The sequence below is a fragment of the Hyla sarda genome, assembly GCF_029499605.1.
Source record: "Hyla sarda isolate aHylSar1 chromosome 1 unlocalized genomic scaffold, aHylSar1.hap1 SUPER_1_unloc_13, whole genome shotgun sequence".
NCBI lineage: Eukaryota > Metazoa > Chordata > Amphibia > Anura > Hylidae > Hyla > Hyla sarda.
This window is the reverse complement of record NW_026607574.1, coordinates 292,748-309,690: the sequence shown is the minus strand read 5'-3', so window position 1 is coordinate 309,690 and position 16,943 is coordinate 292,748. Positions and strand designations below refer to the sequence as shown.

Genomic DNA, 16,943 nt, shown 5'->3' with positions numbered 1-16,943 from the left:
ACACAGAAAAGAGGAAGGGGAAACATGATAGAGAAGGCAGAGGATGGAGAAGACAGGCGGTAGAAAGGTATATACGATAGGGTAGGAGGAGGATGGGGAAGACAGGCGGTAGAAAGGTATATACGATAGGATAGGAGGAGGATGGAGATGACGGGCGGTAGAAAGGTATATACGATAGGGTAGGAGGAGGATGGAGAAGACTGGCGGTAGAAAGGTATATACGATAGGGAGGGCAGAGGATGGAGAAGACAGGCGGTAGAAATGTATATACGATCGGGTAGGAGGAGGATGGAGAAGACAGACGGTAGAAAGGTATATACGATAGGGTAGGCGGAGGATGGGGAAGACAGGCGGTAGAAAGGTGTATACGATAGGGTAGGAGGAGGATGGGGAAGACAGGAGGTAGAAAGGTATATACAATAGGGTAGGAGGAGGATAGAGAAGACAGGAGGTAGAAAGGTATATACGATAGGGTAGGAGGAGGATAGAGAAGACAGGAGGTAGAAAGGTATATACCATAGGGTAGGAGGAGGATGGAGAAGACAGGAGGTAGAAAGGTATATACGATAGGGTAGGCGGAGGATGGGGAAGACAGGCGGTAGAAAGGTATATACCATAGGGTAGGAGGAGGATGGGGAAGACAGGCGGTAGAAAGGTATATACGATAGGGTAGGAGGAGGATGGAGAAGACAGGCGGTAGAAAGGTATATACAATAGGGTAGGCAGAGGATAGAGAAGACAGGTGGTAGAAAGGTATATACTATAGGGTAGGCGGAGGATGGAGAAGACAGGAGGTAGAAAGGTATATACGATAGGGAGGGCAGAGGATGGAGAAGACAGGCGGTAGAAATGTATATACGATCGGGTAGGAGGAGGATGGAGAAGACAGGCGGTAGAAAGGTGTATACGATCGGGTAGGAGGAGGATGGAGAAGACAGGCGGTAGAAAGGTATAACAATAGGTAAAAAGAATCAGCTCACCAAGTCGTCTCCAAGGTATATAGAAGATAGCACAATACACCTGCACCAGCGGGAGCTCCGGATAATCTCTGAGGCCAAGTCCTCAGGTGAATCAATCAGAAGGAGTAAAGGAAGTTCCGGCTCCCAAGGCTGGATAAAACATTCAAGTTTATTTCTTCATATAAAAAATCCAGTGCATGAGCAAACAATAAAAGCAATGTAGAAAGAACAACACCGAACGCACCGACGCGTTTCGACTTAACGACTAAGACTTAGCGTTAAGTCGAAACGCGTCGGTGCGTTCGGTGTTGTTCTTTCTACATTGCTTTTATTGTTTGCTCATGCACTGGATTTTTTATATGAAGAAATAAACTTGAATGTTTTATCCAGCCTTGGGAGCCGGAACTTCCTTTACTCCTTCTGGTAGAAAGGTATATACGATAGAGTAGGCAGAGGGAGGGGAAGACAGGTGGTAGAAAGGTATATACGATAGGGTAGGAGGAGGATGGGGAAGACAGGAGGTAGAAAGGTATATACGATAGGGTAGGAGAAGGATGGAGAAGACAGGCGGTAGAAAGGTATATACGATAGGGTAGGAGGAGGATGGAGAAGACAGGAGGTAGAAAGGTATATACGATAGGGTAGGAGGAGGATGGAGAAGACAGACGGTAGAAAGGTATATACGATAGGGTAGGCGGAGGATGGGGAAGACAGGAGGTATAAAGGTATATACGATAGGGTAGGAGAAGGATGGAGAAGACAGGCGGTAGAAAGGTATATACGATAGGATAGGAGGAGGATGGAGAAGACAGGAGGTAGAAAGGTATATACGATAGGATAGGAGGAGGATGGAGAAGACAGGAGGTAGAAAGGTATATACGATAGGGTAGGAGGAGGATGGAGAAGACAGGAGGTAGAAAGGTATATACGATAGGGTAGGAGGAGGATGGAGAAGACAGGCGGTAGAAAGGTATATACGATAGGGTAGGCGGAGGATGGGGAAGACAGGCGGTAGAAAGGTATATACGATAGGGTAGGAGGAGGATGGAGAAGACAGGCGGTAGAAAGGTATATACGATAGGGTAGGAGGAGGATGGAGAAGACAGGAGGTAGAAAGGTATATACGATAGGGTAGGAGGAGGATGGAGAGGACAGGCGGTAGAAAGGTATATACGATAGGGTAGGCGGAGGATGGAGAAGACAGGAGGTAGAAAGGTATATACGATAGGGTAGGCGGAGGATGGAGAAGACAGGAGGTAGAAAGGTATATACGATAGGGTAGGCGGAGGATGGAGAAGACAAGCGGTAGAAAGGTATATACGATAGAGTAGGCGGAGGATGGAGAAGACAGGCGGTAGAAAGGTATACATGATAGGGTAGGCAGAGGATGGAGAAGACGGGCGGTAGAAAGGTATATACGATAGGGTAGGAGGAGGATGGGGAAGACAGGCGGTAGAAAGGTATATACGATAGGGTAGGAGGAGGATGGAGAAGACAGGCGGTAGAAAGGTATATACGATAGGGTAGGAGGAGGATGGGGAAGACGGGCGGTAGAAAGGTATATACGATAGGGTAGTCAGAGGGAGGGGAAGACAGGTGGTAGAAAGGTATATACGATAGGATAGGCAGAGGATGGGGAAGACAGGTGGTAGAAAGGTATATACGATAGGATAGGAGGAGGATGGAGAAGACAGGAGGTAGAAAGGTATATACGATAGGATAGGAGGAGGATGGAGAAGACAGGAGGTAGAAAGGTATATACGATAGGATAGGAGGAGGATGGAGAAGACAGGAGGTAGAAAGGTATATACGATAGAGTAGGCGGAGGATGGGGAAGACAGGCGGTAGAAAGGTATATACGATAGGGTAGGAGGAGGATGGAGAAGACAGGAGGTAGAAAGGTATATACGATAGGGTAGGCGGAGGATGGGGAAGACGGGCGATAGAAAGGTATATACGATAGGGTAGGAGGAGGATGGGGAAGACAGGCGGTAGAAAGGTATATACGATAGGGTAGGAGGAGGATGGGGAAGACAGGCGGTAGAAAGGTATATACGATAGGGTAGGAGGAGGATGGAGAAGACAGGCGGTAGAAAGGTATATACATAGTTAGTATGGTTGAAAAAAGACATACATCCATCAAGTCCAACCAGGGGATTGAAGGGAAGGATGTAAGGGGATAAGGGAAAGGGATGTAGTTTTATAATTCTGCATAAGCATTAATGTTATTTTGTTCCAGGAATGTGTCTAACCCTGTTTTAAAGCGGTTAATTGTTTCTGCTGTGACCAGTTCCTGAGGTAGACCGTTCCATAAATTCACAGTCCTCACGGTAAAGAAGGCGTGTCGCCCCTTTAGACTAAACCTTTTCTTCTCCAGACGGAGGGAGTGCCCCCTCGTCCTTTGGTGGGGTTTAACCTGGAACAGTTTTTCTCCATATTTTTTGTATCGGCCATTTATATACTTATATACGTTTATCATATCCCCCCTTAAACGTCTCTCCTCAAGACTAAACAATTGTAACTCCTTTAATCGCTCCTCATAGCTAAGATGTTCCATGCCCCATATTAGTTTAGTCGCGCGTCTCTGCACCCTTTCCAACTCCGCAGTGTCCCTTTTATGGACAGGTGCCCAAAACTGAACAGCATATTCCAGGTGAGGCCGTACCAATGCTTTATAAAGGGGGAGTATTATGTCCCTGCCCCTCGAGTCCATGCCTCTTTTGATACATGACAATATCCTGCCGGCTTTGGAAGCAGCAGCCTGACATTGTGCTATTCTGTAGTCTGTGATCTACAAGTCACCCAGATCCTTCTCTACCAGTGACTCTGCCAGTTTAATCCCTACGATAGGGTAGGAGGAGGAGGATGGAGAAGACGGGTGGTAGAAAGGTATACATGATAGGGTAGGAGGAGGATGGGGAAGACAGGCGGTAGAAAGGTATATACGATAGGGTAGGAGGAGGATGGAGAAGACAGATGGTAGAAAGGTATATACGATAGGGTAGGCAGAGGATGGAGAAGACCGGCGGTAGAAAGGTATATACGATAGGGTAGGAGGAGGATGGAGAAGACAGACGGTAGAAAGGTATATACGATAGGGTAGGAGGAGGGAGGAGAAGACAGGCGGTAGAAAGGTATATACGATAGGGTAGGCAGAGGATGGGGAAGACAGGCGGTAGAAAGGTATATACAATAGAGTAGGCGGAGGATGGAGAAGACAGGCGGTAGAAAGGTATATACGATAGGGTAGGCGGAGGATGGAGAAGACAGGCGGTAGAAAGGTATATACGATAGGGTAGGCAGAGGATGGAGAAGACAGGCGGTAGAAAGGTATATACGATAGGGTAGGCGGAGGATGGAGAAGACAGGCGGTAGAAAGGTATATACGATAGGGTAGGAGGAGGATGGAGAAGACAGGCGGTAGAAAGGTATATACGATAGGGTAGGAGAAGGATGGGGAAGACAGGCGGTAGAAAGGTATATACGATAGGGTAGGAGGAGGATGGAGAAGACAGGCGGTAGAAAGGTATATACGATCGGGTAGACAGAGGATGGAGAAGACAGGCGGTAGAAAGGTATATACGATAGGGTAGGCAGAGGATGGGGAAGACAGGCGGTAGAAAGGTATATACGATAGGGTAGGCAGAGGATGGGGAAGACAGGCGGTAGAAAGGTATATACAATAGAGTAGGCGGAGGATGGAGAAGACAGGCGGTAGAAAGGTATATACGATAGGGTAGGCGGAGGATGGAGAAGACAGGCGGTAGAAAGGTATATACGATAGGGTAGGCAGAGGATGGAGAAGACAGGCGGTAGAAAGGTATATACGATAGGGTAGGCGGAGGATGGAGAAGACAGGCGGTAGAAAGGTATATACGATAGGGTAGGAGGAGGATGGAGAAGACAGGCGGTAGAAAGGTATATACGATAGGGTAGGAGAAGGATGGGGAAGACAGGCGGTAGAAAGGTATATACGATAGGGTAGGAGGAGGATGGAGAAGACAGGCGGTAGAAAGGTATATACGATCGGGTAGACAGAGGATGGAGAAGACAGGCGGTAGAAAGGTATATACGATAGGGTAAGAGGAGGATGGAGAAGACAGGCGGTAGAAAGGTATACATGATAGGGTAGGAGGAGGATGGGGAAGACAGGCGGTAGAAAGGTATATACGATAGGGTAGGAGGAGGATGGAGAAGACAGGCGGTAGAAAGGTATATACGATAGGGTAGGAGGAGGATGGGGAAGACAGGCGGTAGAAAGGTATATACGATAGGGTAGGAGGAGGATGGAGAAGACAGGCGGTAGAAAGGTATATACGATCGGGTAGACAGAGGATGGAGAAGACAGGCGGTAGAAAGGTATATACGATAGGGTAAGAGGAGGATGGAGAAGACAGGCGGTAGAAAGGTATACATGATAGGGTAGGAGGAGGATGGGGAAGACAGGCGGTAGAAAGGTATATACGATAGGGTAGGAGGAGGATGGGGAAGACAGGAGGTAGAAAGGTATATACGATAGGGTAGGCGGAGGATGTAGAATACAGACGGTAGAAAGGTATATACGATAGGGTAGGAGGAGGATGGAGAAGACAGGCGGTAGAAAGGTATATACGATAGGGTAGGCGGAGGATGGAGAAGACAGGCGGTAGAAAGGTATATACGATAGGGTAGGCAGAGGATGGAGAAGACAGGCGGTAGAAAGGTATATACGATAGGGTAGGCGGAGGATGGAGAAGACAGGCGGTAGAAAGGTATATACGATAGGGTAGGAGGAGGATGGGGAAGACAGGCGGTAGAAAGGTATATACGATAGGGTAGGCAGAGGATGGAGAAGACAGGAGGTAGAAAGGTATATACGATAGGGTAGGAGGAGGATGGAGAAGACAGGCGGTAGAAAGGTATATACGATAGGGTAGGAGGAGGATGGGGAAGACAGGCGGTAGAAAGGTATATACGATAGGGTAGACAGAGGATGGAGAAGACAGGCGGTAGAAAGGTATATACGATAGGGTAAGAGGAGGATGGAGAAGACAGGCGGTAGAAAGGTATATACGATAGGGTAAGAGGAGGATGGAGAAGACAGGCGGTAGAAAGGTATACATGATAGGGTAGGAGGAGGATGGGGAAGACAGGCGGTAGAAAGGTATATACGATAGGGTAGGAGGAGGATGGGGAAGACAGGCGGTAGAAAGGTATATACGATAGGGTAGGAGGAGGATGGAGAAGACAGGCGGTAGAAAGGTATATACGATAGGGTAGGAGGAGGATGGGGAAGACAGGCGGTAGAAAGGTATATACGATAGGGTAAGAGGAGGATGGAGAAGACAGGCGGTAGAAAGGTATATACGATAGGGTAGGAGGAGGATGGAGAAGACAGGCGGTAGAAAGGTATATACGATAGGGTAGGAGGAGGATGGAGAAGACAGGCGGTAGAAAGGTATATACGATAGGGTAGGAGGAGGATGGAGAAGACAGGCGGTAGAAAGGTATATACGATAGGGTAGGAGGAGGGAGGAGAAGACAGACGGTAGAAAGGTATATATACGATAGGGTAGGAGGAGGATTGAGAAGACAGACGGTAGAAAGGTATATATACGATAGGGTAGGAGGAGGGAGGAGAAGACAGACGGTAGAAAGGTATATACGATAGGGTAGGCAGAGGATGGAGAAGACAGGCGGTAGAAAGGTATATACGATAGGGTAGGCGGAGGATGGGGAAGACAGGCGGTAGAAAGGTATATACGATAGGGTAGGAGGAGGATGGAGAAGACAGGAGGTAGAAAGGTATATACGATAGGGTAGGAGGAGGATGGAGAAGACAGGCGGTAGAAAGGTATATACGATAGGGTAGGAGGAGGATGGAGAAGACAGGCGGTAGAAAGGTATATACGATAGGGTAGGAGGAGGATGGAGAAGACAGGCGGTAGAAAGGTATATACGATAGGGTAGGAGGAGGATGGAGAAGACAGACGGTAGAAAGGTATATACGATAGGGTAGGAGGAGGATGGAGAAGACAGGCGGTAGAAAGGTATATACGATAGGATAGGAGGAGGATGGAGAAGACAGACGGTAGAAAGGTATATACGATAGGGTAGGAGGAGGATGGAGAAGACAGGAGGTAGAAAGGTATATACCATAGGGTAGGAGGAGGATGGAGAAGACAGGAGGTAGAAAGGTATATACGATAGGGTAGGCGGAGGATGGAGAAGACTGGAGGTAGAAAGGTATATACGATAGGGTAGGAGGAGGATGGGGAAGACAGGCGGTAGAAAGGTATATACGATAGGGTAGGAGGAGGATGGGGAAGACAGGCGGTAGAAAGGTATATACGATAGGGTAGGAGGAGGATGGAGAAGACAGGCGGTAGAAAGGTATATACATAGTTAGTATGGTTGAAAAAAGACATACATCCATCAAGTCCAACCAGGGGATTGAAGGGAAGGATGTAAGGGGATAAGGGAAAGGGATGTAGTTTTATAATTCTGCATAAGCATTAATGTTATTTTGTTCCAGGAATGTGTCTAACCCTGTTTTAAAGCGGTTAATTGTTTCTGCTGTGACCAGTTCCTGAGGTAGACCGTTCCATAAATTCACAGTCCTCACGGTAAAGAAGGCGTGTCGCCCCTTTAGACTAAACCTTTTCTTCTCCAGACGGAGGGAGTGCCCCCTCGTCCTTTGGTGGGGTTTAACCTGGAACAGTTTTTCTCCATATTTTTTGTATCGGCCATTTATATACTTATATACGTTTATCATATCCCCCCTTAAACGTCTCTCCTCAAGACTAAACAATTGTAACTCCTTTAATCGCTCCTCATAGCTAAGATGTTCCATGCCCCATATTAGTTTAGTCGCGCGTCTCTGCACCCTTTCCAACTCCGCAGTGTCCCTTTTATGGACAGGTGACCAAAACTGAACAGCATATTCCAGGTGAGGCCGTACCAATGCTTTATAAAGGGGGAGTATTATGTCCCTGCCCCTCGAGTCCATGCCTCTTTTGATACATGACAATATCCTGCCGGCTTTGGAAGCAGCAGCCTGACATTGTGCTATTCTGTAGTCTGTGATCTACAAGTCACCCAGATCCTTCTCTACCAGTGACTCTGCCAGTTTAATCCCTACGATAGGGTAGGAGGAGGAGGATGGAGAAGACGGGTGGTAGAAAGGTATACATGATAGGGTAGGAGGAGGATGGGGAAGACAGGCGGTAGAAAGGTATATACGATAGGGTAGGAGGAGGATGGAGAAGACAGATGGTAGAAAGGTATATACGATAGGGTAGGCAGAGGATGGAGAAGACCGGCGGTAGAAAGGTATATACGATAGGGTAGGAGGAGGATGGAGAAGACAGACGGTAGAAAGGTATATACGATAGGGTAGGAGGAGGGAGGAGAAGACAGGCGGTAGAAAGGTATATACGATAGGGTAGGCAGAGGATGGGGAAGACAGGCGGTAGAAAGGTATATACAATAGAGTAGGCGGAGGATGGAGAAGACAGGCGGTAGAAAGGTATATACGATAGGGTAGGCGGAGGATGGAGAAGACAGGCGGTAGAAAGGTATATACGATAGGGTAGGCAGAGGATGGAGAAGACAGGCGGTAGAAAGGTATATACGATAGGGTAGGCGGAGGATGGAGAAGACAGGCGGTAGAAAGGTATATACGATAGGGTAGGAGGAGGATGGAGAAGACAGGCGGTAGAAAGGTATATACGATAGGGTAGGAGAAGGATGGGGAAGACAGGCGGTAGAAAGGTATATACGATAGGGTAGGAGGAGGATGGAGAAGACAGGCGGTAGAAAGGTATATACGATCGGGTAGACAGAGGATGGAGAAGACAGGCGGTAGAAAGGTATATACGATAGGGTAGGCAGAGGATGGGGAAGACAGGCGGTAGAAAGGTATATACGATAGGGTAGGCAGAGGATGGGGAAGACAGGCGGTAGAAAGGTATATACAATAGAGTAGGCGGAGGATGGAGAAGACAGGCGGTAGAAAGGTATATACGATAGGGTAGGCGGAGGATGGAGAAGACAGGCGGTAGAAAGGTATATACGATAGGGTAGGCAGAGGATGGAGAAGACAGGCGGTAGAAAGGTATATACGATAGGGTAGGCGGAGGATGGAGAAGACAGGCGGTAGAAAGGTATATACGATAGGGTAGGAGGAGGATGGAGAAGACAGGCGGTAGAAAGGTATATACGATAGGGTAGGAGAAGGATGGGGAAGACAGGCGGTAGAAAGGTATATACGATAGGGTAGGAGGAGGATGGAGAAGACAGGCGGTAGAAAGGTATATACGATCGGGTAGACAGAGGATGGAGAAGACAGGCGGTAGAAAGGTATATACGATAGGGTAAGAGGAGGATGGAGAAGACAGGCGGTAGAAAGGTATACATGATAGGGTAGGAGGAGGATGGGGAAGACAGGCGGTAGAAAGGTATATACGATAGGGTAGGAGGAGGATGGAGAAGACAGGCGGTAGAAAGGTATATACGATAGGGTAGGAGGAGGATGGGGAAGACAGGCGGTAGAAAGGTATATACGATAGGGTAGGAGGAGGATGGAGAAGACAGGCGGTAGAAAGGTATATACGATCGGGTAGACAGAGGATGGAGAAGACAGGCGGTAGAAAGGTATATACGATAGGGTAAGAGGAGGATGGAGAAGACAGGCGGTAGAAAGGTATACATGATAGGGTAGGAGGAGGATGGGGAAGACAGGCGGTAGAAAGGTATATACGATAGGGTAGGAGGAGGATGGGGAAGACAGGAGGTAGAAAGGTATATACGATAGGGTAGGCGGAGGATGTAGAATACAGACGGTAGAAAGGTATATACGATAGGGTAGGAGGAGGATGGAGAAGACAGGCGGTAGAAAGGTATATACGATAGGGTAGGCGGAGGATGGAGAAGACAGGCGGTAGAAAGGTATATACGATAGGGTAGGCAGAGGATGGAGAAGACAGGCGGTAGAAAGGTATATACGATAGGGTAGGCGGAGGATGGAGAAGACAGGCGGTAGAAAGGTATATACGATAGGGTAGGAGGAGGATGGGGAAGACAGGCGGTAGAAAGGTATATACGATAGGGTAGGCAGAGGATGGAGAAGACAGGAGGTAGAAAGGTATATACGATAGGGTAGGAGGAGGATGGAGAAGACAGGCGGTAGAAAGGTATATACGATAGGGTAGGAGGAGGATGGGGAAGACAGGCGGTAGAAAGGTATATACGATAGGGTAGGAGGAGGATGGAGAAGACAGGCGGTAGAAAGGTATATACGATCGGGTAGACAGAGGATGGAGAAGACAGGCGGTAGAAAGGTATATACGATAGGGTAAGAGGAGGATGGAGAAGACAGGCGGTAGAAAGGTATACATGATAGGGTAGGAGGAGGATGGGGAAGACAGGCGGTAGAAAGGTATATACGATAGGGTAGGAGGAGGATGGGGAAGACAGGCGGTAGAAAGGTATATACGATAGGGTAGGAGGAGGATGGAGAAGACAGGCGGTAGAAAGGTATATACGATAGGGTAGGAGGAGGATGGGGAAGACAGGCGGTAGAAAGGTATATACGATAGGGTAAGAGGAGGATGGAGAAGACAGGCGGTAGAAAGGTATATACGATAGGGTAGGAGGAGGATGGAGAAGACAGGCGGTAGAAAGGTATATACGATAGGGTAGGAGGAGGATGGAGAAGACAGGCGGTAGAAAGGTATATACGATAGGGTAGGAGGAGGATGGAGAAGACAGGCGGTAGAAAGGTATATACGATAGGGTAGGAGGAGGGAGGAGAAGACAGACGGTAGAAAGGTATATATACGATAGGGTAGGAGGAGGATTGAGAAGACAGACGGTAGAAAGGTATATATACGATAGGGTAGGAGGAGGGAGGAGAAGACAGACGGTAGAAAGGTATATACGATAGGGTAGGCAGAGGATGGAGAAGACAGGCGGTAGAAAGGTATATACGATAGGGTAGGCGGAGGATGGGGAAGACAGGCGGTAGAAAGGTATATACGATAGGGTAGGAGGAGGATGGAGAAGACAGGAGGTAGAAAGGTATATACGATAGGGTAGGAGGAGGATGGAGAAGACAGGCGGTAGAAAGGTATATACGATAGGGTAGGAGGAGGATGGAGAAGACAGGCGGTAGAAAGGTATATACGATAGGGTAGGAGGAGGATGGAGAAGACAGGCGGTAGAAAGGTATATACGATAGGATAGGCAGAGGATGGAGAAGACAGGCGGTAGAAAGGTATATACGATAGGGTAGGAGGAGGATGGAGAAGACAGACGGTAGAAAGGTATATACGATAGGGTAGGAGGAGGATGGAGAAGACAGGCGGTAGAAAGGTATATACGATAGGATAGGAGGAGGATGGAGAAGACAGACGGTAGAAAGGTATATACGATAGGGTAGGAGGAGGATGGAGAAGACAGGAGGTAGAAAGGTATATACCATAGGGTAGGAGGAGGATGGAGAAGACAGGAGGTAGAAAGGTATATACGATAGGGTAGGCGGAGGATGGAGAAGACTGGAGGTAGAAAGGTATATACGATAGGGTAGGAGGAGGATGGGGAAGATGGGCAAATCATTGGATTTGTAGTGTAGTGTTTCGAATGTGCTGGACCTTGTAGTGCCACCAATGTTGTTGACACAATGCACAATCAGAACAAATCACAATGATCGTTGGATGGTGAGAATGTTCCATTATGTCAAATTTGGCCATTTTCGTCTGTTTTATTCTCTGCAGATTCTTGTAGCAGGAGATCAGAGGAGAATCTTATATCTTCAGATTATAAAGCAGATGATGATATCACACAAGATACATATGAAGAACATTCCATTATCCCAGATACACCCTCAGCCCTTCACAGCCAAGATCTCTCATCTCATCCTTATATACAGGTCCTGTCTTCTCAGTCATCACAGGATGTTCAGCAAAATAAGGAGATGTTATTATCATGTTTTACTCAGAAAACAGATGTTGTCCAACATCAGAGAAGTCACACAGGAGAGAAGCCAGTTTCATGTTCAGAATGTGGAAAATGTTTTACTCGGAAATCCTATCTTACTGAACATGCAAGAATTCATACTGGAGAGAAGCCATTTTCATGTTCAGAATGTGGGAAATGTTTTACTCGGAAATCATATCTTACTGAACATGGAAGATTTCATACCGGAGAGAAGTTATTTTCATGTTCACAATGTGAAAAGTGTTTTACTCAGAACTCAGATCTTGTTAGACATCAAAGAACTCACACAGGGGAGAAGCCATTTTCATGTTCAGACTGTGGGAAATGTTTTACTCACAAATCAAATCTTGTAAAACATCAAAAAACTCACTCAGCACTGAAGCGGTTTCCATGTTCAGAATGTGGGAAAAGTTTTTCAGAGAAAACAGATCTTGTTCAGCATCAAAGAAATCACACAGGGGAAAAGCCATTTTCATGTTTAGAATGCGGGAAATGTTTTACTCGAAAACCATATCTCACTGAACATGAAAGAACTCACACAGGGGAGAAGCTTTTTTCTTGTTCAGAATGTGGGAAACATTTTACTCAGAAATCAAGTCTTGGTCGACATAAAATAACTCACACAGGAGAGAAGCCATTTTCATGCTCAGAATGTGGAAATTGTTTTACTAAGAAATCCAGTCTTGTTTATCATAAAAGATCTCACACAGGGGAGAAACTATTTTCATGTTCAGAGTGTGGGAAATGTTTTACCCGGAAAACACAGCTTATCAAACATCTAAGAATTAATGCAGGTGAGGAGACAATTCAGAGCAATAAATGATGCAGATAACATCTATATATTAACCATGTACATAGGATATCTGACATTTATACATATATCATATACTGCATCTCCAAACTTCTTACCAATTGTTAATAAAAGTTTTCTTTTAGAACGTAGTCACCGATCCAGCGATGTCATCACTATAGTTTACATGGTAGTAAAAGAGTGTGATATATGGTTGTGATTAGAGATGAGCGAGCTGAATCCGGCAACACTGAACCAGCTCTAGTAGCATATGCCGTAATCTGTATCTAGCCTGTCGTTCTGTAGCATTTCATATATTTCCGCAAACACAGTCAGTACTCATTGTGCTGTCATCTCTGCCAGTCAAAAAGTGTGTTGAAGTTACACGTATCTAGCCTGTAGTGTAAATTCAAGTCTGTTGCATTTCATATTGTTCCACAAACACCTTCAGTCCTCATAATAGGAGAAGAGTGTGATATATGGTTGTGATATTCACTGCTCCTCATGGAGAAGTCCCAATGGACATACTCCATAACCCATCCAAACAGTGGTCTGTCCATTGGCAGTCAAGTTTCACCCTCTAAGCCAGTGTTTCCCAACCAGGGTGCCTCTAGATGTTGCAAAACTACAACTCCCAGCATGCCTGGACAGCCTTTGGCTGCCTTTGTGTAAGCTCTGCTGAGACAGTCTTAAAGGGATACTCCGATAGAAAAAAAATTCAAATCAACTGGTGCCAAAAAGTTAAACAGGTTTGTAAATTACTTCTGTATGCTCCAGAGGAAGTTCTTTTCTTTTTGAATTACTTTTCTGCCTGATCACAGTACTCTCTACTGACACCTCTGTCCATGTCAGGAACTGTCCAGAGTAGGAGCAAGTCCACACAGTGAACCTCTCTTGTTTCGGACAGTTCCTGTCATGGACAGAGGTGTTAGCAGAGAGCACTGTGTTCAGACAGAAAGGAACTACACAACTTTCTTTGCAATATACAGCAGCTCTGATAAGTACTGGAAGGATTAAGATTTTTTTAATAGAAGTAATTTAGAAATCTGTTGAACTTTCTTGAGCCAGTTGATATGAAAAAGAAAAAAATTTAGGCGGCGTTCATTAAATGTGTGCTCCCACGGCACTGATCAGGTTAATTAGCTAAAGTCCCGGGGTGTCCGGTGGGAGATCACTCCCGCCCGACACCCCGGGACCCCATTTGATTAACCCAATCAGTGATCGGGTGTGCAGTGGCGACATGTGCGCGACGGGATCGCTACAGGAGCAGCAGGTGTCTGGAGGCGTCCACGATGACGGGGGTAAGTGCCCTCCCCCTTACAAGTTGCAAAACTACAACTCCCAGCCTGTCCAGACAGCCATTTGCTGTCTGGGCATGCTGGGATTTGTAGTTTTGCAAGATCTGGAGGACAACAGTTTGGAAATCACTGTGCATCTTGCAAAACTCCAAACTGTGCCCTCCAGATCTTGCACAACTACCAGCATGCCCGGCAACAAGCAGCTGTCAGTATATGCTGGGAGTTGTAGCTTTGCAACAGCTGGAGGCACATTGGTGGGTAAACACTGAGTTAGTCTGTTACCTAATTCAGTGTTTTCCCACCAGTGTGCCTCCAGCTGTAGCAAAACTACAACTTCCAGCATGCACAGTCTGTCAGTTCATGTTTAGAGTTGTAGTTTTGCAACAGCTGGAGGTTTGCGCCCGTAAACACCCCCTCCCCCCCCACAATGTGAATGTACAGGGTACATTCACACGGGCGGGGGTTTACAGTGAGTTTCCCAATGAAAGTTTGAGCTGTGGCAAATTTTCCAACGCAGCTCAAACTCAAAAACCAGCGGGAGACTCACTGTAAGCCCCGGTCTGTGTGAATGTACCATAAAAACACTACACTACCACAAAATAAAAAGTAAAACACTACATATACACCCTTACACAATTACACCCACCCCCTTCCCCCCCCCCCCCCCCAAAAAAAAATGCATTTCCAAAACAGAGCCTCCAGCTGTTGCAAAACAACAACTCCCGGCATTGCCGGACAGCCATTGACTGTCCAGGCATGCTGGGAGTTTTGCAACATCTGGAGGCACCTTGTTTGAGAAACACTGGAATAGGTATTTTTTGGCGGCGGAGGCAAGAGTAACACTTGCATTCGCGTCCGCCCCTATGCAAATCCCTAATTTAGGCCTCAAATGTGCACTCTCACTTTGGAGCCCTGTCGTATTTCACGGCAACAGTTTAGAGCCACACATGGGGTATTTCCGTACTCGGCAGAAATGGCGTTACTAATTTTGTGGGGCTTTTCCTCCTTTTACCCCTTATGAAAATGAAAAATTGGGGTCTACACCAGCCTGTTATTGTATATTTTTATTTTATTTTTTACACTAACATGCTGGTGTTGCCCCATACTTTTCATTTTCACAAGAGGAAAAAGGAAAACAAGACCCCAAAAATTTGTAACGCAATACCCCATATGTGGACGTAAATGCTCTGCAGGTGCACAACAAGGCTCAGGAGTGAGAGCGCACTATGTACATTTGAGGCCTAAATTGGTGATTTGCACAGGGGTGGCTGATAGTTACAGCGGTTCTGACATAAACGCAAAAAAAAAACAAAAAAAAAAAAAAAACACACGTGACCTGATTTTAGAAACTACACCCCTCAGGGAACGTAATAAGAGGTATAGTGAGACTTAACACCCCACAGGTGTTTGACGAATTTTTGTAAAAGTTGGACATGAAAATTAAAAATTACCGTAGATTTTTTTTCCCCACTAAAATGCTGGTGTTACCCCCAAATTTTTCATTTTCACAAGGGGTAATATTCAAAAAAAGCCGCCAAAAATTTGTAACCCCAATTCTTCTGAGTACATAAATACCCCACATGTGGATGTAAAGTGCTCTGCTGGCGAACTATAATGCTCAGAAGAGAAGGAGCGCCATTGGGCTTTCGGAGAGAGAATTTGGCTGGAATTGAAGGCTGTGTGTGTTTACAAAGCCCCCGTGGTGCCAGAATGGTGCCCCCCCCACGTGACCCCCATTTTAGAAAATACACTCCTCACATAATATAATAAGGAGTACATTGAGCATGTACGCCCCACAGGTGTCTTGGCAGATTTTTGAAACAGTGGTCCATGAAAATGAATTTTTTTTTTCCATTTGCACAGCCCACTGTTCCAAAGATATGTCAAACGCCAGTGGGGTGTAAATGCTCACTGCACCCCTTATTAAATTCTGTGAGGGGTGTAGTTTCCAAAATGGGGTCAGATGTGGGGGGGGGGTGTTCCATTATTCTGGCCCCCAGGGGGGCTTTTTAAATGCACATGGCCCCCCGACTTCTATTCCAACCAAATTCTCTCTCCAAAAGCCCAATGTCGCTCCTTCTCTTCTGAGCATTGTAGTTCGCCTGCAGAGCACTTTACATCCACATATGGGGTATTTCCATCAGAAGAAACAGGGTTAAAATTTTGGGAGGCTTTTTCTCCTATTACCCCTTGTGAATATAAAAAAATTGAGGTAACACCAGCATTTTATTGAAAAAAATCTAATTTTTCATTTTCATGTCCAACTTTAGTGGAAATTTGTCAAACACCTGTGGGTTGTTAATGCTCAATGTACCCCTTGTTACGTTCCTTGAGGGCTGTAGTTTCCAAAATAGTAAAACATTTTTGCTGTTCTGGCAGCATAGAGGCTTCCTAAATGCGACATGCCCCCCAAAAACCATTTCAGCTAAATTTGCTTTCCAAAATCCAAATGTGACTCCTTCTCTTCTGAGCATTGTAGTGCGCCCGCAGTGCACTTGACATCCACACATGGGGTTACAAATTTTGTGGGGCATTATCTCCTTTTACCCCTTTTAAAAATAAAAAAACTGGGTCTACAAGAAATGTTAGTGTAAAATTTTAAGATTTTAAATTTTCTCCTTCAATTTGCTGCTATTCCTGTGAAACACCTAAAGGGTTAACAAACTTTCTGAATATCATTTTGAATACTTTTAGGAGTGTAGTTTATATAATGGGGTCAATTATGAGGTATTTCTCACAGAAAGGTCTTTCAAATACACTTCAAACTGAACTGGTCCCTGAAAAATTCTTATTTTATAATTTTCGTTAACAATTGGAAAATTGCTGATGAACTTTGAAGCCTCTAATGTCTTCAAAAAGTCCGGCAGACTAATGGTGTAATAGGAAGATTCAATCAGTTGCCCATAGCAACCAATCACA

At 46.0% G+C, this 16,943-nt stretch overlaps 1 protein-coding gene across 1 annotated transcript in view; it reads left to right on the top strand.

Annotated features, from left to right (window-relative positions):
- LOC130297979 (oocyte zinc finger protein XlCOF7.1-like) overlaps positions 1 to 16,943 on the top strand; it is a 137,051-nt gene that overhangs the window by 105,098 nt on the left and 15,010 nt on the right. The window contains 1 exon segment of the mRNA XM_056550854.1: positions 11,945 to 12,756. Coding sequence (XP_056406829.1) covers positions 11,945 to 12,756 — 812 coding nt within the window.